General features: G+C 37.9%; 1 protein-coding gene across 3 annotated transcripts in view; it reads right to left on the bottom strand.

Moving 5' to 3' along the window:
• Positions 1-23447, bottom strand: part of ATP6V1H (ATPase H+ transporting V1 subunit H) — a 50918-nt gene that overhangs the window by 21930 nt on the left and 5541 nt on the right. For all 3 annotated transcript variants that reach the window (XM_052787414.1, XM_052787415.1, XM_052787416.1), the window contains exons 3-10: positions 19329-19431; positions 17762-17851; positions 12747-12860; positions 9573-9677; positions 8456-8509; positions 5503-5600; positions 3823-4015; positions 365-543 (exon numbers count right to left, since the gene is read on the bottom strand). In XM_052787414.1, the coding sequence (XP_052643374.1) occupies positions 365-543; positions 3823-4015; positions 5503-5600; positions 8456-8509; positions 9573-9677; positions 12747-12860; positions 17762-17851; positions 19329-19431 (936 nt within the window). The remainder of the gene's footprint in view (positions 1-364; positions 544-3822; positions 4016-5502; positions 5601-8455; positions 8510-9572; positions 9678-12746; positions 12861-17761; positions 17852-19328; positions 19432-23447) is intronic.

Below are 23447 nucleotides of genomic sequence, written 5' to 3' on the forward strand. Positions count from 1 at the left end.
ATTTATGCACACGAGCAAGAACTAGGTAAACACTAGAAAAAACTTGAGTTAATCTGGACAGCAAAATGTATTCTAATTCGGTAGTCTTCAGCATAGACTGGAACTCCTATGAGAGCCATCTGAAATCCTTTAACAATTTATCAGTTACAAAGATCACACACCCAAAAAGTGAAGGTTTTCTATTCAGCCTGTAAACACTTAGAATAGGAAACTTATATATACAACCAGCATCTCTGTACGCTCCACATTATCAACTAGCATTTACGTATCATAATCCTGTACATTATTTAGACTTAAAAAAGAAAAGAAAATTTTCAATGCTCATATAATTGCATTTTTTTAAAGTTCACACTGCAAAGCATACCTAAGGTCCTGCACACTCTCACCAAGCTTGTCCAATAGAAATTTGATATCTTCACTTATGTCTTCATCATCATATTTCTGCTGATCCAAATTCTCTAGCTGCTTTAAAACTTTACACTGAATCATGGCAAGAGCATATTCTTGGCGAGTTTCTCTCTCAGTAGATTTCTCTAACAAATTCTAGGAAAGTAAAAATTTATTTATTGTTTGTTTGAAGAACAGACTACTTCTGGTATTTTTAAGAAATTCTTATTGGCACTTTTTAATTTAGTAAGTGACAGAATTGACCACTTCCCAAAACAATCTCTTCAAAGAAGCAAAGCATGAGTCTACCACACAGTGGCTGCTTTACCCTACATTTAGTAGCATAAATTGCATAGAACTAACATTACTACACAGGAGGAGTATTAATATCTGCCACTACAGCAGATAAAGAGGAACTTTAAAAAAAAAAAAAAAAAGGCTCTGTCTTGCAAGGTAGAAGTAATGCAACCATAGGTGCTGAAAAGGACAACCACCACTGCATTCAAGTTTAGGTCACTTAGACCTTTTTCCTCCTAGATTGTATGCTACCTTCAATACCAGAAAGCATTAATTCACCTGCTTTGATAATTTTCCATATCAAATTGGACTGACTACAAAGACTATTCAAAGAAAAAGGGCAGGCTTATATCCCAAATTCCAGAGTCTCTGCCATAAACAACTGTTTTTATCTGGGATTATCATTTTGACTTTCTGTGCAGCAATAGTATAAAGCAGAAAAGCCTTAAAAAAAAAGAAAAAGGTCTGGATTAGATCAGTTTCTCTTGAATTTGGGAATATTCCATCTAGACATTTTTTATTCAAACAGAAGCTTGTTGGTAAGACTGGAATTACAAGCACAGAATGTAATAGTCAAGTTCCAATGTCATTTATTCATTACATTTCTACTCAATTTAATCAGCTTCAAATTACGTTGTTCAATCAGAGCTAGCCACCTGCACTTTTTGATAAAGCTGAAAACACGAATTCCATATAAAAGACAAAGTCCTTAACAAACAGAACATGTGTTCATATAAATAAGCCCTAACATCTACCAGAAATAAGCAGTGAAACCATATAGAAGGAATTTGACTGCATCACTCATTTCACAGAACCATTACACTTAAGGTTTCTAAGATATAAGACATCATATTAGTTATTAAGGCAGAACACTGCAAATGAACCTTAAAACTTGCATACTGAAAGTAAGTCATATTACTGCTTTTAATGGCTACGTACAATCAACTTTAATGAGGAAAAGAAAGTTTCTATTTCAGTAAAAGAACTGAGAAGTAGAAGGCAATTTACAGAAAGTAATGCTAAATCACTTAGAAGCACTAATGAGAGCGAAAGAACAAATAATGAATTTTAAAAGACAAAATTCAACCAGTTCAAGGAGTAGGTATATAAACAGGTAGATAAAGTTTCCAAAGAAATCCCAGTGAAGAGAATTATAGGCAGATATGGAAGCTACTCCAAATTATTACCTATCTCATACCATAGTAGAGATATTCAAGCTTTTTATAGTGAAATCGAAAGGATATGTTAAGAAAGTACAAACAGGAACACATGACTAAATAGAATGGATCAGTAAACTACTCTGTGATTAAAAAAAAAAATTAACATACAAAATGAGTTACAGGTAGGAAACAGACAAAAAAGACAATAAAAATATGAAAAATGAGGAAAAAACATTTTAATAGGTAAAGAGAGAAAGTAATTGATTCAAAGTAGACAGAAGTACCCAATACCTGTTGCTTTATAGACAAAAATTACATTACAATTACATACTTCAGGCCATTAACTTGCCAAAGAGGTGAAACAGGTCAAATTTGGAGAAATCGAGTAGTAGAAAAGACATATGCAACCTGTCAAGACTTATGGCATACCTTCAGTAATGCACAGGCAGTAGGGATGATCGGAGAAATCATTAAGCCCTGTCCTTTATGCAATTCACCTTTTTTTTTTTTTTCCATAAACTGATACTGTGGCCTCTCACACAGGAAGAGGGTTATTTTGCCTCTGCTACCTATTTTAATTTTGCTTCAGAACTCACAGCTCTGATGTCTAATTTCTAATGTATTATTTCCTGCCTGCCAGTTTATAACCTCATTTTCATGGCATGCTGGAGAAAGAAAACAGCTAAATTAATTTCCCCGAAGCCTGTAACAGAACCATCTTATTCTTTCTTAGCCTTTATTTATTAAAAGAACTTGGCTTCGTTTTTGTCTCCTCTTGCAAAACACACTAAATCTAAGAACTAACAATTATTTCTCCTACTTTTATGATCTCAGAATTGGAAGAAGTTGGATATGAACTGCTGAGCCCCTCGACTTTTTTTTTTTTTTCCAAGCTGTCTTGCTATATGTCCCTGCTTAATCCTAACATTAAGATCCTAAAGAACACTAGAACATCTAGAGGTCTACATAGTAAGAATACCCCCTACTGAATACCTCACACCACTGACCTCCTTCGACACGATAAATAGCATATTCTTATGATCTACCTTATTCAGAAATTTTTCAAAGTGGCAGATGCTTTTGGCTAGAGAGACCATTTAAGTCACAGAGTAAGCACCTTCACACAGCTCATTATTGCTGATCAGCGAGTCAGTAAGCAACAATTCCCCTCTCCCACCCTAATTTGCTTGCAACATCTACTACTGGAACACAATCAACACCCAGGAAAATAGTTTCCAAGATCTACATCTCCTACTCAGGATCCAAGTCCTGTTTTTAAAAACAGGATTACAAGTGTTTACAGCATTCCTGTATTACATACAAGACACTTGACAAGCACGCGTAAAACTACGTGCACATGCGCAATCAGCATCCATGAACACAAATTGGTACTCTCACAATGAAAGCATCAAGCCTCGGTGCTCAGTTATTCCAAATTATCTTAAATAGGACCAGTGATTTTTCAGGTAACATGGACACAGTAAGTCAACTAATCACTCTTACATGGATATTCTCATTCATCTTGACAGTGCCACCAAGAAAAGATTTTTGGACTAGTAGATAAAAATAATTTCTAAGTCAGTCAGTTGGACAAACATATGCATATTTCTAACTAAAGCTTTGCAAGGCAAAATTTATCAGGTATTAGTAACTACAGTGTTTTACACTAGTACCAGTAGAAAAAAGAATCTTGAACTAAAGAACAGAAATCACTAGTGCCTGTGTTAACATAGGTTTTTTTAGTCAACCTTATTTTAAGAAGACATTGAATAGCAGACATCTATTACTTGTAATAGCATGTCTATTACCTGTAACAAAACTCAGTTCACAAAAAAAAAAAAGAAAAAAAAAAAGGAGAATTAAGCTTTCAATACAGTTTACTGAAACAGTCTAGCAGAAACAGCTGTGCATCAGCAACATTGGAGACCTACGCATTTGAGAGAGAAGCACAGTGTGATTGCAGTCAACAGACACTTACCCGAAATGCTGCAAGGATGATTCTAGTTACTTTCTCTTTGACAGATTCCTGAAGAATATCTGACAGCACTGGAACAATATTATACCGACGGAGATATTCACACATTTGAGGACTAAATGCCAGCAGCCACACACAAAAGATCATCTGATACTGGAGCTGGAAACCACATTTGTTGCTCAAGACCCCCATGATACTGAAAAATAGTATACATTTAATTTTTAAATAATGACTGCATGGATTGCATTGCTCCACCCAAAACATTAAAAGAAATGGTTAACAGGAACTTATTGGAAAGAGCTGCTGAGAATGAGTATACAACACACGCTTCACAGTATCCTGCGCCAGTATTTATCATTGTACAAGCAGCTTGTTCAGAAAGCCATCTTTTAAAGACATAGTTATTTCCTCCTTAGCATTACAGCCATAAAGCAGCTTTTCCCATGTGAACTGATGTGGTACTGTATCCATCTTCAGGTTCACCAAGACTCTTTTTCTACTGGCATGTTTAGAGCATTATTTGTCATTCTAGGAGAAACAGAAACGCATAGTTACTCCTTCAGAGTTATGAAAGAGAAGGAGTAAACAGACAGGACAAATCTACACAAACTGAACTTGTTTCATTAATTGTATCTCTCCACAGGAGTGTCTGAAATGAGCTGAAGTAGTCATTATTTAACAAATGAGTTCTCAGAAAACAGCTTATAGATATAACACATCACAGATACACAAAGCACTGCTAGAGAAGAAATAATATCACACTATCTCCAAGAAGAAATCATGCAGAAGCTTTGTTCAGCTGAAGTTTTGAAAATTTAATATGCAATTTACAGGTCCATTCCAAAAAAAGCTAACCCAGTTTAAAAAAAAAAAAAAAAAAAAAACAACTTACTTTCAAGATCATTGCTATCAAAATTAAGACAAATTCAAACCTGTTGAAATGCTGGCTTATTGTTATGCTTTAACAGTTTATTAAAAAGCTTCCTTGGTGAAAAAGTTTGTTTCAACAGTGTCATCTTGACACACATGAACATCTTTTGAACTTTCACTTCACTGGCAAGTTTGACTTTTCTCCATTTCAGGGTACAGGGATATTTTTTCTTAAAGTGCAAGTCATATAGCCACCATCCCCAATAGAGGCACACATGGCAGAAAAATTATTTATAGACAAGCAATTCTTTAAATCAGATGAGTGACAACATCCTAGCCTCATACAGAGCTATTTATGAAGAGAATCTGGATAAAAGAATAGTTGAAGCCATAGGTGGAAAACAAAAAATTTGAGCTTAGCTCTAGAACGTGTTTCTCTTTTCACTAATATTTTCAGACTGAACAACTCCAAACTGAAAGACAAAGAAGATTAGCAGAAACTCATTTTGTTAGTCCTTGTTCTATTAAATAAAAACCAGAGCATCTTCAGCTGAAGACAAATGGCTGTATTCCCCTTCAGATATTTATTTAAGCAGTTCTTCCTGAAGAGTAAAGTAGCATTAAAGCCTCAACGTTGGTACCTGTATCTGCAAGTTTCATTTGTCTATTTGACTATATTAGCATTTGAAAAAAAATAGGTTTTGTACTCAGAGCAGCTGTCTTTTGCAAGAGAGTTCTACTCCAAAAGAGATCGCTGGGGAACATGCTATTGTAAGTGCAAGTATATCCATATAAATTGAAATAAATGCTCACCAATTTACTCCATCTGCTTCTACCCATGCAAAGCGATATTCATTGACCCGGAGCATCAGCTGCAGACATCCAGCAACACACTGTACATACTGGGAACTCTGGGTGAAAAGAAGAACACATCACTTCTTACAGGAAGAGTTAGGTAGTAAGTGCTGAAGTTCAGTTTTTCCAAACTAGGCTTTACTGGCACACTTCACCACACACCTCTTCAGTGACACTTCCCAAGTTAAAACAGGCTCACTCTTACAATGCCTTACATTTCCCTATTTAAAAAAAAAAAAAAAAAAATCTTACAAGAAAAGGTGGGAAGCAAAATATAAATGGAGAAGAATTTTGAATACGAAAGAATTGTTATACAAGTGATGCCATTTTACATTACCATAACAGATTTTTATAGCCCATTTGAACACGCCTTCTTTCAGTATCTATGAATGAAGGCTGTCTCCTGTTTGATTATACTGCCAGAGCCCTTTCATTCACAGAATCAATTGTTATTCCATTGAGCAAACTTTGGGAAATAAATCAGCAAACTGGTTACCAAGCTTGAAGAAGTTTGCTAGAGGTCATTGTAGAAAAAGGAATCTTGAAGTCAGGTTCTACCCACTCCCATTCTCCAACTCAAAACAGCAGTGTTGTCATTACAATTATATATTTTCCTATGCATGTGCCACACAGTAAGTACCATGCTTATCATAATGAGATGTATATTTATACAAAAAAATACCATTAGAAAAATGAGTATGCAAAATCATCCTCAAAGTTTAGCTTTGCATTTTAATTTTTTCTTCTTTTCATTAAAAGCTTAGCACAGTATACTCTGCTAAGAAACGAATAATAAGACTAAAACTTTCCTATCAGGAAGACACTGAGAGATGCACCACTGAATCCTATTTTCATTCAGACTACTATATGAACAGTCACAAAGACAGAATCATTAAACAGCTTTTCATCTCTAAAAGCATGTGTTTTCTGTGCAGTAACACATAAGATGCACTGCAGTTCAAAAATAGGTTTTGGCCAAAACATTGTCCCTCCCACTACCACGACAGAAAGATCTCATGATACAACAGAAGGGGCATTTTCTTCTCTCTTCTTGCTCAACTTCTGGCATTATTATCTTCACTAATACTGAGATATGCTGCTGATAAAATGTTGGAGTTTTTTTATTTTCTATAAGCCTTTTTCTTTACTAAGTGTCTTGAAAGTCTTATGGTAGATCACTCACATAATATAAGGTCAAACCTTTCAAACATTTAATGGAGTAAAGAAGTTAAGCAATCCCACATGAAAAGAAAAGACAATAAACAGAATTTAAAATAAAGATGAATTAATTCTGTCCTTCTCATCAGAGATTAAGACCTTTATGTAAAAACTGAGTCTGAACATCTAGGCCCAAATCATCATACAGAACATTCATTTCCCTGAGTAGGTATTCACTCTCGCACACCATGCGAATAAAACAGGTATAAACACACCGACAGCCCTCCAGCCCCAAATAATGTATTAATTTATCTGCATCACCAACCTGTGTACTACTGAACTTGGAGTTTTCTTTTTAAAGGGTCTGTCATAAAAGCATTCTCTTCCAACACTATTATAATTGAAATATGATAATAGATCCCAGCCCTCATTTCCTGTGTAAAATACTACAAATGCATCTCTAATTTACTGTGAAATAAATTAGTCAGGACCTGCTTGGAAATCCTGCACAAGCTAGATCTGAAATCAGAACACTAACAAAGTCAAGACAGTACCTGCCCAACTTCATTATCCTAGAACATATTTGCACTATCAGTTCTGCTGCTTTGGGACCCTGCAGTGGTATGATAAATCCCTGCAGTGCTACAGTACAATGAACACAGATTTCTAAGCAAGTTAGAAGAGCTCACAGCTCCATAATGAGTGGTGATGCATGCTGTAGAACTATTTACTCTTTTAAGGCTATATGACCAAGGGCTGTCAGCCTAACAAAACCTACCGGTATGGCACACGGAACTGCACACAAAATACTGAAATACTTCAACTTCTATGCTCAGGCCATAATTTTACCCCCTCTCTATGGTCATGCCGAACAGTCTTTCATCTTTTCTACTTTAAACCCCAGTCAGGTGGTAATTTAAGAGGCTTTCCTCTACAGGAAGCTAACACTAAAGCGATGACTAGATTTAGAAGAAAAACAAATTCCAGCTTCATATTTAAGTCTTCTGAAAAACTGTGAACACTTTCAGGTTGCAAAAGGAACAAAAGACCAAACTGAATTCTACTCCACATTCAGAAGCTATGATAAATGGCCTTGTTATGCCACAACAAAACAGAAAATCCAGTTATGATGATCACTTGCATTTGCTATACTGCCGCAGTTCATCTCCAAGCTCAACAGCCATTATAGCTACATGAAATTTGGTATAAATAAATACTGATGCGAAAAGGACAATCCATTTTCCCCTGAATTCAAGCTATTCAAATATGAAAAGTTTACAGCTTTGAAAGCACTCTTGTAATTTCATGCTACAGAGGTTGAGGGGCAATGTTAGCTTTAATATCTGATGTGCCCTTTCTAAGTTCTGCACATCGCAAGAGCCAAAAGCTTCTTAGTCTCAGGTTTCTTCTACAACTCTGACAGTTCAGTGCTAAACAGACAGTATTTTTCAAATACTAAATTAATTGCATATAATTTTTTCAAGTTTTAACAAAGAGAATGCTAGGTACATCTACAGTTTTAACAACCCAAACCAACTTGCAAAATACATACTTCCACTGCCAGCATTTTCTGTGAAATCAGTTTTAAAAATACTTTTGTTTCTTGGCGCCATCACCTGGCACTCTGTTGTCGTACAGTTCTGATTCCAAGTTCTTTCTATTACTGATACCAGAACAGCTCGGCACATTAATCCAAGGAGTGGGTATCACCTGCCCCAAATAGCAAATTGACAGATTTCAAAGATATACTCACATCACTTGTGGAGACTGCTCCTGGTTCCACAGAACCCCCTGTACCACGTAGTTTCTAGCAAAAAAATATAAGTTTAAAATCAGAGCTGTCCTTCACCCTTACAGAACAGTTGTTAGTTACCAAGTTTCTTACAATTCTTTGATCCCTCTAGTCATAAAAAGATTAAGAATCTATAGACACTTTTCCTGCTCAATATATTATGATAATATATTGTATTTATTTCCCACACACACCATCATGTCTGCAAGAATATGCTTGGAGCTGAACCTGGTATATCAGGATTTAATTTTTTTTTATTTAAGTGTGGATTTACTCAAGACTTTTATCCATCATCATCTTAGAATTTGAAAACTGTTCTCTTGAATCTTTCTGAAGGAAATCCCAACTTTAAGATTCTTCTTCCAGAGAAAAAAACCAAAACTCCTTTTTAATAAACCCAGTTTGGAAAACTATGAAAAATGTACCATTACTAAACCTACTGAATGTTTCTCTGCTCTCCAGAATCTACTTCTGCTACAACACTACCTTAAAGAATCACATATCACTGGGTTTTGATAAGGATTGAAGGGAAAATCTCCAAAAATTAATACAAAGGAGAATGATTCATCTCTGAAGGACAAGCCAGCAGTAAGCAGTTCATACTGAGCTAATGCCATAAAAATACTGTCCAAATAAGTCAAGATTTATTTAGTTTCAAGAGACAGGACTAAAACCAAAAGCTTTGTACTACAGTAAACTGGAAGAAAGTTTTGATATTCACTTCCTGCTGCCACGTGATTTTCTTACCAGTAAAAAGCTCTGAGAAACAAAACAATACAGGGAGACAAAAAACCTTCATCCCATGTTTTCTCAGTGTCCAGAAGAAAAATCAATGTTAACCAACAGAAAAGGCAAAATGCCTTATATTTTATTTTTAATTTATTTCAAGCACTAGAGTAGATAATATAAAATATTAAGTTAAAAACTATGTGTTTGAATAAAGGATATTTAGCTTTAAAAGTGACAGAGTAAAATTTCATTTTAAAAAATATACCTTTTGTTTCCGCATCTATATATTCATATTCTTGAAAAAAGTTTCCAAAGTCACTGTAACATTTAAACAGAAGTAGCTTTTTACCTGTGAACTGAGCTGAGTTTTAATCCAGTTGAAATAGTAATTCAAGTCACTGCCTTCCATAAGTTCCCTCCCCCAAGCAGCCAGTTTGGCAATAATTCTTGCTGCCTGAAAAAGAATGCAATAAACAGATTTTTCAAATGCAGCACTTTCAGGATTCAGTGAGAAGTCCTATAAGCTCTGGAAACCAAGTTTAGGTAAAAGATGGCCACTTACAGAAATCTACAGGGTTTCTATATAGGGGACTCTTCATGCCTAGTAATTTTGTTTCTTCAGCTTTCTGCTGCTTCTACTTCCTAATAACCGGTATATTTTCACAATGTTACCAGATACCTGCAGCTGATGAAGTTCACAAGGCACCAACTAAGAACTCGGAAAGGGGTGGAGGGGAGCTATCAATGGGCTACTGCTGTAGGACACTATTACAGTCAGAAATTCATCAACAGTAAGACACTTAATGGCCTAACACATAGATGAGCAGACTTACTTTGAGCAACCATGGCATATGCCAACACAAATGATTGCAAAGTATTAAAGTTTTTTGTACTTAAACTGAAGCAAGTCATCTTCAAGAAGGGAGAAGTTTCAATCCCAGAAAAAGAAGAGCAGAAAACCAAAGGAAAGGCAGAATTTAAGAATGAAGTTGAGGAGTAAAAATGTAGTCAGGTTAAGAATTTTCATGATGCTTATGGCACAAGAATACATATAACAAGAGCATATTTCTATGCCAGCCTTTCCAAATTATGCTTGAAGTAACTCTACATTGCAGCCTGCAGCTTATTTGCAGAAACATTTGAGCCAGCTTATATATAAAGAGGCAGTCTAACTGAGAAACTACTGAAGTAAGGGTTTGTTTGCCTGCATACAGCTCCATGATGCACTGAGGAGACTATTCCAGGCACCTTTCCACTATACTGCATTCAGATGTGCAGCACCACCACCACTGATTTCTAGTGGGATTATGAATGAGAGTCTGGAACAATTATTTTTATACTGAAATATGTCAAATCCACTTCTGAATGTAGCCAAGTAACCCTCTAAAATCCCTTCAGCTTTAAAATATGAGATATTAGATCTCCAGCTTACCGTGATCCTGAGTTAAAGCTGCTACCTGGCCCCTAAATGAGAGACCATTCATGCCTAGCAGAATTTGAGCCTGGACACAGAGGACAAGTATTTTTATCTGTCTATGCAGATGCAATGATGTGGCATCAAAAGTATTCTAGTGTGCATAGTAAGGAGGGGAAAAATAAAAACAAAAACAACACAAAACTAAAACTGTTTTAAAAAAAAAAATGCACAAACAGTACTGAAAGGCATAATAATAAGGGAGCAAACTTAGTGTCTTAAAGCGGATTCACATCACATGAGGTTCTCTGTGGCTTGTAAAGTTATTTGTATATTTTTGCAGTACCTAAAGAAAACAGTATCTGAATAACACATCTGTGAGCAGAGAAATACTGGACATAGAAATTTCTGTACTACACATTTGAAAGCCACCATTCCAGGGAGACTAATTATTTTGCACTGCAGAGGTCTAAAAATTACACTTTAGCTGCATACTTGAGAAGTTAATATTGTCTGAGCTTGCTCCGACTGCAGTTTTGCAAAATGGGTCTTCAGCAGCAATACTGCCAAAAAAGCCAAAAACCAAAAAACACCACCAACCAAAAAAACCCCAACAGCCTTCTCCTTCAGCAGCACCAAGTAACCTGATTCCACAGCATGCAGTGAATCAGTCAGATTTAAAAAAAAAAAAAAAAAAAAAAAAATCAAGCCTGACATTTTTCTTGAAAACATGCCAGCTCACTGTTCAAGTCGCAGCACAGCCCCAAACACAGTTGCACTGGCCACACCTAAGGGCAAACAGCATGACTTGCCTGGAATTCCTTGCGCCAGTACTGCCACCACAGCATAATGCAGGCCAGGTATGTGGTTTTGTAGTTTGAGCCACTGATTTGATTCTACCATACCATGCCAGCACAAACATATGCAGTGAAGAACAATTCATAGCCATGCAGTTTTCTCCCTCTTCAAGCCATAATACAAATTTTATTGGTGGAAACTATGGTGTCCATTAGGAATTTACAGTAATGCAACCATATTTTTCCCCAAAAAGGAAAAAACCCTGCTGAGATGAAATGGGCAGTTCTTACCACAGACGACAGAAGAATATTAAGAATTCCAGAAAAGTTACTCCATATACACCAGCAGCACCCAGTTGCTCAAAGCACAGCAGATACCATACAACGCACGTGGTTGTACTGGCTTTGGCTGGGAAGGACTTAATTTTCTGCACAGCAGCTCATATGATACTGTGGTTTAGACTGGTGACCAAAACAGTGCTGATAACATACCAATGTTTTAGCTGCTGCTGAGCAGTGCTTGCACAACATCAGGGACTTCTCTGTTTCTTACTCTACACTTCCAGTGAGTAGGCTGGGTGGGAGGTCAAGAGGCTGGGAGGGGACACAGCCAGGACAGCTGACCAGAGATACACTAGCTGGGCATCAGTTTGCTGGTGTTGTGCAATTGCTTTTGCATCACCTCTTTTTGTTGGATTTGTTTAGGGTTCCACCCCCCACACACCTTTTTTTCCCCTTCACTTACTAAACCGTCTTTATCCTGACCCATGAGTTCTCTCACTTCTGCCCTCCCAATTCTCTCCCCAGCCCCGCTGTGGGGGACTGTGCAAGCAACTGGGTTGGAGCTTTCCTGTCAGCCAGGGTCAACCCACCACAACAGCAGACATTATTTCTTCCCCAGTATGCTTACAAACCGTTTTAAGCAGATTTCAAGCGGCACTGTACTAATTTGAGCATATGAGAGAATAAGTTCATCGAGGTAAAGATATTTTCCCTTTCACAGGATGAGAACTTAAATTCTAATATTTGTACAGCATGAGCAGCATTGACTGGCAGTTGTGACAAAAGTTATTTTTCTAGTCATGTAACCTGCTCTAATCTCCCAGAAAAAACAGTGTCAATAAACAATGTAACTTTTCTTTCTAAAATGTGGTCAAGTGAAGCTTAGCTAAAGAATGACTCATCTAGACTACAAGAGGAAACCTTTCCAGTCCAGGCAGTAGTTTACCTTCAAACTCCAAAAACTCCTGAAGAAAAATAAAACCAGCATTTTTCTCTACCATCTTTAGAGACAGGTTCATTTAAAACTTACCATATGCACAGTGAAAAGATCTTGTCGATTCAACATTGGCAGAAAATAGGACCATGCAGTGTTTTTACCACGTTTTGCATAATCAAAGAAGATACAAACACGCTGATGATTTTCCTGTAAAAATTGGGAGAGAGGAAAAGATGACAGACTTGTAAAAGCATTCAACATAAGGCAGTTATTCGCTCCTCATTATGTTGGCATACATTATCAGAGTCTATCCTGGCTTGTAACAGCCCATGGAAACTTTTCAGTTCAACAGTTACTTGTGGATACAGTTCATTTCAGCAGTCCAACATTAAGGTTAGAGATTTGGGGTGGGGGGAAACAAACTTTGAAACCCTAGTCATATCTCAGTACTCCAACACCTGCTTGAGTAAAAATGGATATATCCTTTTGATCAAGCAAGCAGAATGAGAGAAATGAGAGACAAGCTAAATACTGTCTTTTCCCAGAAGAACACTACGCAATCAATTACACTTGAATAAAGTCCATACAAAGTCTTCCACATATTGCTACTTCCACACAAAAGCCTGTTGTTCAGCTTGGCTGCGTGTGCTACAAGTGGAACTTCAGAGACGTAAGCTAGCCCTGCCTCTCCATTCCTCTCAACGGGAATCATAGAATCATAGCATGGTTTGGGTTGGAAGGGACCTTAAAGACCATCTAGTTCCAACCCCCCTGCCATGGGCAGGAACACCTTCCACTAGACCACGTTGCTCAAAGCCCCATCCAACCTGGCCTGGAACACTTCCAGGGATGGGGCATCCACAGCCTCTCTGGGCAACCTGTTCCAGTGCCTCACCACGCTCACAGTGAAGAACTTCTTCCTTACATCTAATCTAAATCTACCCTCTTTCAGTTTAAAGCCATTGCTCCTTGTCCTGTCAGAGCTCTTCTCTCCCACATGAGGCTGCAACTGATTCAGCTGTTATCTCAGGCAACCTGCATACCTAGGAGAGGACATAGCCACCAGAAGTCTGTTCTCCAGGGCTTCTAGGCTGAACCATAGGAGACCACAAGTACCTGAACCTGGGCCCTGTGCAGTTTCTTCAAGCATTTCACCTAATAACCACTGTGAAAAGCAGCTATTATGGTTCTCCTTAAAGCAGACCAGAGAAGAGGCCATGCAAACCTGAAGGAGAAAGAGGAGCTCTGCTATCTCCTAGTAGCCTAGAACATAGACAGTCATCCAGAAAATCAAATACCTGGATTCTTGCTTTTCCTCAGCATTTCCATATACTTTCTAGCCTGGTGGATAGTAAGTTTCATTCTAAAGAGACGTCTCCCCATTGAAGTCACACTACTATAACCAAGTATACAACTCCTATGAAGGAAGGCAAAACTGTTTGAAATACTGTAACTGGGAAACTGGCATGAGAACAGTACCTCAGTCTCCACTATCCAATGAATTTAATTTTCAAACTTCCCTAGCTGAAGGGCTTTCTTCCATCAATTCAGCACCCTATTATTAACTCTATGGACCAAGAATCAGCTAGGCAAGCCTGCTTGTTGGAATACAATTCATTAAGCACAAGAGGACCTGAATGTATCCATGATCCAAACACTGGCTTCTTACTAAGCATCAGAGTTGCAACCAACTCTTCATTGAAAGTATCAAAGTTACTGTACCACATGGGCTGCAAATTGCTGTCCTGATCACTGACTGGGGAAGGTGAGGTGTCACTAGTTATCTGGCAGTCATAACCCTTACAGTGATTAATGCTCTATATGGCATGTGTCAAAAAGCACTCAAAAACCCTCTCAAAATTTATTGTTCAAACTATGAAATAAAAAAAAAGTAAGATCTCAGGAACACAGTGCCTTGGTGGAGAGCCTCCGCTCTGTGAGCACTAGTTTGATGAAAAACGGCAGTTCGATGAAATAAATTGCTGTTAGCATCTACACCTGGGCTACACAGAGTCTAGCTAAAAAGATCAAAAATACTAGATCAATGAGTTCAGTTTACAACATAACTAAGGAGATGACAGACATGCCTGGAAGCAGGAAAGCTGAAATAATTTCAACATGCTATCAATCAGAAGACTAGTCTGGTTTGCTGTTAAGGTGCGGGGTAAAGATGGGAGAGAAGGAGTGGAGAACTGCCTACGGCCCTGAAATATGTGATGCTGCACCTTCCCAGGCAGCTACTGACTATACCGATAAAAAGGAAATCCTGAAGCTCTCACATCAACAGTTGAATAATTTAGCATCTGTCATTTTTGAAGAAGCATAATGAAGCTCACTTGGGTGGTACTGCTACCTTCAGCAACTATGGTGCAGGTTCTTAAAGATTTTATAAGTAACAGACTGTGCAGTGTGATGAGGTCACTAATCCAGAAAAATTGTTCCAAGTATTTATCATATGAATAGAATAATAAATGTTTCCTCAGAGACTCCAGTATGCTAACAGTCTCCACCTTCAGAAATAAACAGAATGGTGGTATTCTTATAAGGCAATCACCACATTAATCTGCCAGCCTCCAAAAGAAATCTTTCTTAGAACGATGATCAAATCCGTAAGTAGAACTGCAGGAACAATCCTAGACACCCAGGTAGGCTTTTGGTGTGCTCAAAACACAGTTAATACGATTTTTACAACCTTACAAGAAAAGCACAGAAAGATAATAGAACCACAGACAGTCATTACCAACACAGACAAAAGCTGGATACTGCTATGTATGATAGTTTCTAGAAGTTTCAGCTATCAAAAGTAGCTTTCAAATATTATTTGTTCGTTTCATGAAACTGCAGTGAACATCTTTGCTCAAAACAATTTTAGTGAAAGAGCCAGTGGCACCATGACAGGCCATATCCTTGAACAATTTCTCGCTTAAAATCTTTGCATGTACTGAATTTAGACTACTTGGGCAAAGACAGGAGACTTCATATCCACTACTGTGTATCCTTCTGTCCATGCAGTCTGCAGAGACCCTGCACTAAACTCAGTCACAGAGTCAATGGCCAATATGCTGCTTTCTGACAAGAAACTTACACCTTGAAAGTGTGCAACTGAGGGTCCATAAGGCATCACTGACAGCATGTTCTACCACCTGAACATGACCAAAAGAAAAGAGAAGTCCTGTTTCAGCCTTGCCTAGTGGAGACATGGAGGGTTAGGAAGCCCTGGGATGATGCCATGCAGATGCCCGCACACAAGCCCTCTATGCCAGCAGCAAGATATCCCTGAAGAACGAAATCACACAGAGCATTGCAAAAGCCAATGCAGCCTTTCAGACACTGAAACAGAATTTCTAAAGTGAAGGTGGCATCCAATTTCAAACAAAAGCAAATATATACTGTGCACCAACATCTGTATTCTCCTGTATCACTATAAGGCCTGGACAATTTAAAGTCATTATGTTTAACATTAAGAATTCCACACATGCCACTTCTGTGGCAGGGTAAGGCCCCAAATACAGAAATGTCAGTGCATCACCATAAAGTCAAGAAAACTCATTCATCTAGACAGAACCAATATGGCAAATATGAGATTACTCAAAACTACCTTCTGTGACCACCTAGAACTAATGCAATTGTTCAAGAGTGGACCAGTGAAAGCCTTTACCTGTGGGGTATTAATTCCACAGCACTGGAAATTATATCAGTTATGGCATACTGTAGCTATAGGCTATGTGCTAAAGTCAAAGCACATAAGCAAAACAAGACCTACTAATGCTCACAAAAAGGTCCAAAGAAGGGCAAGTGAAACAATTACTTCTGTGGCCACCGATATGTCTCACACAGAAAACGAGACCCATTCGTCACAAAAGTAGCCATAATAAACAGAATTCTCACACACTAAGACAATCTTTATCATCAAACATGTAAACCAAACAAGGTACTCCCAACTCAGCATCCTAATCAAGGAATAACACTGAGGCTCCCTTTTGTCTTCTCTGCTTCTTCAGGTTTGTGTCACACTTGAGAAAAAGTAAACCTAAAGAGGAGAGGAAGAGGGTTAAGTAACAAAGCTGCAGATGGGCGTGAATAAACTGCCACCACCACCACTAGCTATTATTCTAGCAGTCAGGGCATTCACTCAGGGCTCTAATGTGCAGACAGGCACCTGGAAGAACACCATTATCCCCATGTTATACGTACCATGGAGAGGTTCACACTTTTCAACTTGCCTATTGACAATACTTAACACTCAGAGCTGGAATTAGAACTCGCATGGTTCACCTCCTAGGGCAACGCCCTAAACTATTATCACTAGACACATTTCATTGTAACCTTGTATTAAATATAACATAAAACAGCAGAAGATAAACTGTCAAACAGCCAAATATTCTACATGAATACCAGGAGAAAACCTCGCTCAACTGAACCCATCTTGTTACATCATCACTCCAACCACTTTCTCTTAGTCTACTAGAGAGCGAAGAAATGCAAAAGCAGGATTATCTGATTAAGTAAAGTCTCCTCCTGACTTGTCCCAGTCAGCACAGCATTTGTGACACTAAATTTAATAGCCTACTCTTAAAAGCCACTGTATCACATAGCTACAAAGAGATATATATTTCATTGAATCAAGAGTTCCTGGTTTATATTTAAACCATGCAGGATTTCAGAACATGTTGTCCTAAACAGTCTAACTTATGTTGGAAACCTGAAGCTGCAGAAACTACACCTTCTTGCTGAGGGTGGCCAAATTAACACTTTCATAGGAAAAGCTTCAAGAACTTTAAGTTAGAAGTCATATCCTATCTACATAACAGGAAAGGTCTGAGGTCACAAATCATCCCTTAACATCCAAGTTTTGCATCAAACATGGTTGAGAGCTGACAGACAAGCATACAGGTATGTTTTATTTTGAGAATATGAACATACATATACAAGACTAAGTTACCCATACAACTTTAGGTCTAACATTTAATTTCTGAAGACAAGATCTGAAAATTTAAAACAGTATTTTTAATATAGTATGAGAAACACCTGAAGAGACCTGAATTAGGCTAAGGAAACATTCAAGCATGCATTTAAAGACTTAAAATTAAGACAGGTTATTGACCTACTTGTAGCATATCATCAACCATAGTCAGAATGTACTGAACCGTCTGTTCCTTGGAGATATGAGTCATCAAGTTTATAAATGTTTTAGCACACTAGAAAAATAAGAGACATTAAAATTAATACTAGCAATTGTCTTCATTCCTTTTGATAATATAAAATAGGACCTCATTAATTCACAGTTAAGTCTTACATAATCATTGAGCATCCCAACATCTTCTTCAATCGCAATAAGAGATGAATACATTTGACATTATATTACAGAGAAAATTTTCTGGCACACTGATCGTTACCCTTTACAAATTGTTATTTCATTTGAAAGCCATAAAACAAGTACTCACTAGTGAAAGTCAGCAAGGTGCTTTTTTGAAAGACTGATTAGAAAAATCTCCATCAGCGTCCTTTTTTATGGCAGTGAGGAGATGAACCAAGTAAATTGACAAAACGGCTACAACTTGGACATGGTATAAGAAAGTTTCAGCAACTTGAATGGGACGGAGGGAACACAGGTCACTCTTACCTGTTCACCTCCTATACCTTGTAGGCAAATCTTTGTTCCTATTTGAGCTGTTTTCTGCCCCTGAACAACTCTACTCTACAATTTCAGCAACAGATATAATAAGCTGCAACAGTCACAACACTACTTTTTACACTTCCTCCTTCCCCTTCACCACATTCAACTAAAACTGAAAGAAAAATGGAACTCTGAACTGCTACACCATAATTATATAGTGGCATATAATGTTCACCATATATGCTTTTGTCACTATGCAAATTATGGTCCATTACATAGCAGTCACACAATACAATTTGGGAGGGAAAAAAACCAAACCAAAACAAAACACAGAACAGCCTAAAATTAAAGTAGAAAAAAAGGGCTGGAAAGTTGTGTGTCTTGAGTGTATGTCCTACTCTTCACCTTCCCTGCTGCCTCCCCCAATCCTCTTGATGTCTGACATGGTCTGCTAGAACCTCAGGCTTCAAGGCTGAGATTCTACTGTTTCAAATGTCATTAAAGTGTCTTTGGGCATCCTTCCTGGACTCCATAAGCCAAAGAGCATGGGTCACCTATCAATCTTATATCGGCTCCGTCCAATGCAGATGTCTCGTATCTTACTGTGCATAAAATGACACTAGACACCTGCGTCTAACTGAATTCACCTTAGCAGTCAGTGGACTCTGTTGCTGGAACTACCTTGTAATTGTTCAAGTAGCTAAGCAGAAATCTTACTGGTAGTAGCTTTCATCAATAAACTAAGGAAAATAGCTCAAAAAAAAAAAAAAAGTGACTCAAGTACCAGTGTGCATGATTAAGTAAACTGAGATGAGGAAAGACGTGAGTTAGCTTGTCCCACAACAGAGTCAAAGTCAGATGACATTTAATAAATATTAAATAGCTTTTAAAAGAATGTCCAACCTGTATCTAGGAAAAAAAAAAATCATAATAGCAAGTTTTATACTTCTTCCATAACATCTTAATTGCATACAGCCAACAATAAAATAGAGTTGGTATGAAAATTTCTTTCCATCCTCCTCCCCAAAAGACAGATTATTAAAAGAAAGGAAAGTTACTTGATTGCCTTCTGTTTGCAACAACTCCTGTTTTTCTTCTGGATTCCTTTTCTGTTCAAATCTTTGAATAAATTCACAGTCTTCACCTGAAATCATCTGCCCTCTGAAAAGCAAAATATAAAAACATAAGTAACATGAACAATAAGTTATTTCAAACTGTATTGGGTTTATGTGGCAAGGTTTTGGTAGCAGAGGGGCTGCAGGGGCAGCTTGTATGAGAAGACACCAGAAGCAGTCAGACAGAGCCAATGCCAGCCAGCTTCAGGATTGACCCGCTGCTGGCCAAAGCAGACCCACTTGGTGATGATGGTAGCACCTCTGTGATAACATATTTAAGAAGGGGGGAAAAAAAGCTGCGCAATTGCAGCCGATGAAAGGAGTGAGAATATGTGAGAGAAACAATCCTGCAGACACTGAGGTCAGTGAAGAAGGAGGGGGAGGAGGTGCTCCAGGTGCCGGAGCAGAGATTCCCCTGCAGCCTGTGGGGAAGACCATGGTGAGGCAGGCTGTCCCCCTGCAGCCCATGGAGGTCCACGGTGGAGCAGATATCCACCTGCAGCCCGGGGAGGAGCCCACACCCGAGCAGGCAGATATGCCCTAAATGAAGCTGCAGCCCATGGAAAGCCCACACTAGAGCAGGCTCCCGGCCAGAGCTGTGGCCCTGCAGAGAGAAGCCCATGCTGGAGCAGGTTTTCTTGCAGGAACTGTGACCCCATGGGGGACCTATGCTGGAGCAGTTCATGAAGGACCATATCCCATGGGTGAGACCTCAGGCTGGAGCAGGAGAAGAGTGTGAGAAGGAAGGAGCAGCAGAGACGGAGCATTATGAACTGACCACAACCCCCATTCACCATCCCCCTATACCCCTTGGGGCAAGGAGGTAGAGAAGTCAGGAGTGAAGTTGAACCGGGGAAGAAGGGAGGGGTAGGAAGAAGGTGTTTTTTAGATTTGTTCCTATTTCTTATTATCCTACTCTGTTTAATCAGCAACAAATTAATTTAATTTCTCCAAGTAGAGTCTGTTTTGCCTGTGCTGGTAATCGGTGAGTGATCTCCCTGTACTTATCTCAACCCACAAGCTTTTTGTCATGTTTTTTCCCCTGTCCTTTTGATGGAGGGAGAATAACACAGTGGCCTGGTGGGCACCTCATGGGCAGCCAAGGTCAACCCACCAAACAAACCTTATTTTCTTTGACTTGAGGTATCAACAGTATCACTTTACCAATCCTGTATCTGACAGTAGAACGTAAAGAGCTCCTTCAGGAAAAGGTCTCATGTAGAAAGAATTTAACACTAATGACAGAATAATCTCTCTAAAGCCTTCCCTATGCATCACGCCTGCTCAATAATATTCTCCAAATGGTCAGTGGAAATAGTTGTAAGAACTGAAATACACACAGCTAGCATATTACGCCAAAATTATAATATGTAACATGAATAATAGTCTAATCCAACCTGAAGTGTTGAAAAATAAAATTAATTGTTATTTCAAGCTTGCAATAAGCACTGAAGAGAATTTTAAGGAGTACAGAGAACTTGGTTCCTAATGTATTTTCAGCTTTCACCAATTACGACATTTCAGCTTTTCCTGGTAGTTTAAAAACTGGTACGCATGCAAGCTCATCCAAACACATAGCAAGGGGCTTGATATAGTAAACTGCTGTAGATACCTATAAGCTAACAGATCTCTACTTGATCTTCAACTTAATATGCACTTATTACTGCCATTATCAGTGCCATTTCAGAAAGTTGTTGACTCAGCTGAAGACCTGGCAGAATATTGTTGGGGATTTTTATAATACAAAACTTACAATCACAACAAATAACGAACTTGTCAAAATAGTACAGTCAGGTACTCTTCAGGTAAGAAAACTAATTTTAAATCAAGTAGTCCTGAAAATATCCAAGACTTTAATAGGTGACTAGCTTTACCAGTGATACCAGGAGTGCTTCAGGAAATAAGAAAATTGTACACATCATCATCAATACAAAAAATCACAGAGGGTGAAAATATTACACATTGCTCTGTTTCAGTTATTTCCAAGACTCATCTTATCTTACATTTTTGTTCAGTGAAACGCGTTTTCCACTTTGCAAAGCTATGCAGCACGGACTCTTTTAATCAATCTTTTCCATGTTCCGGGTCAGTTTCCAGATGTTCCGTGATTACAGGTTCCATTAAAATCCTTGTAAACTTACAGCAAATGTTCACTTTTTTTTTTTTTTTTTTAACTGGCTTATCTGGATTCTTGAAACACAGAAACAGAAATAAGACCTACAATGTGTTCTTATCCTTCCTCTTACTTAAATGGTTATGTCTTGAGGATGGCCTCATCACAGGGCCATCTTTTACCTATTTACTTTTCAAGCAAAGAACATAAGTAGTCCAGTACCACGTGCACTATTCCTGTATTCTAGCTGCTTTGTAAGAAATATCCTCATATGCACTGAGGAAAGGCAATTATGACTTACTAGATGGAAGATTCATAAAGCCAGTGGTAGTTCTTGACTAGTTTCTACTAAAACTTAACTAATTATAGATGAAAAAGTAATTAGCCAATGATGACCACGCTGCTACCACATGCCTTTTAGATTGACTTGTGTTCTTTCTTGCCTTTTAAGGATGAATTTGAGCAGTTGTTGAAAGATGAGGACAATTCATATGCCACAAATACTAGACTTAACAACCCATAACTAGAAGCCTCTCATGTTTCAATCAATGCTGGCCAAGCTAGGGACTCCTGGATGATATTGATATAATAGTAACCAGATGAGCTGCTTGTTTATAAGAATATTGCCATTTAGGAAGCACTTCAAAGATGACATAAGGTGAAACCTTAATTTTCAGCTTTAATGCTTGAAAAAGCCTCAGCCCAGGAAGAGAGATGCTTCTTTATAGCCAGGCTATTAGAAGAGGTCTGCCAACTGCCAAGGAAAAAAGCTTTCAAACTTTAGTTTTCATCCTACATTAGACCACAGGGAAAAAAAAAAAAAAGAAAAAAGACAGACAAAAAAACAGTGTGAGGATTGATGTTGTCTTGAGAGGAAAAGACATTAGGGTTTACTCTTTATTGCTTTGTAAGTGCCATTCAGAAAGACACTTTCCAGCCCATACAAAACAGTACAAGAGATTTGACAGCTTTGTAAACAAGTTGTTAATATTTTATCAGGGATCTCATACATCTGATTAATAGTTTTAGTAATATCAAATGCATCCATTTCCATTCATTTCATTTTAAAACTGAAATAACTGATTAGGTAATAAACCTTAGCAACCAGTGAAGAAAAAAAAAAAACAACAGCAAACCCACACCATGAAAAGATGCAGAGCAGCTTCAGACAGCTGGTACCAGCTACCATGATGCTATTACCACATTTTCCTCATCCCCTCTTCAAAGAGACAGGAATTTCCCAGCACCTTCAAGCAAACAATGCAAGCAACCAAAGTTTCCCTCCATCCCTGTTCCTAACAGCCATTTCATTTCTTATTTTCCAGGATCTGTCTACATAGTCTTTTGTCAACAGATTAAAGTCACTTTGACTGAGCTTCAGCTGTCTGGGTATAACAAGTTTAGACCAGGAGTCCTGTAACCACATTTTAAAGCTCTGTGCTTGAGACACTAAGGCCTGCCTTTGAGAGCACTAGTTACAGGAGAGTAAACAGAAGCTGTGTAAGATTTAGAAAACAGGAATTTGTAAGACCACCATTTTTAAAACCTCTTGGTCTCTCAAGATGATTCAGAAACTTGTGATTTTTTTTTTTTTTATTATGCATTTCCTCCAGCAGCTCTTGTTCCTTTTTTTGTTTGAATGATTTAACAAAAACCATTCTGGAGGTTAGGGGGTTTTTGTTTGGTTTTTAATTTGGGGCTTTTTTTGTTAGGGTTTTTTTTTATATTAAAAAAAATTGACTACATCTGCAGCAAACATGAAGCTCATATGAAGCCATCATGTCAAAGCATAATTTCTTTTATCCAGGTATCTACAGTACTTTGCACGTACCTGAAGGACATTTATTTTATCCAATTGCTCAACAGTTTTAACATTACAAAATTAAAAAATTAAAACAGGCTGAATGTACTCTACAAGACTGGACCAAATTTAAAAAAAACACAGACCC

Source organism: Harpia harpyja, chromosome 5, assembly GCF_026419915.1.
Source record: "Harpia harpyja isolate bHarHar1 chromosome 5, bHarHar1 primary haplotype, whole genome shotgun sequence".
Lineage (NCBI taxonomy): Eukaryota > Metazoa > Chordata > Aves > Accipitriformes > Accipitridae > Harpia > Harpia harpyja.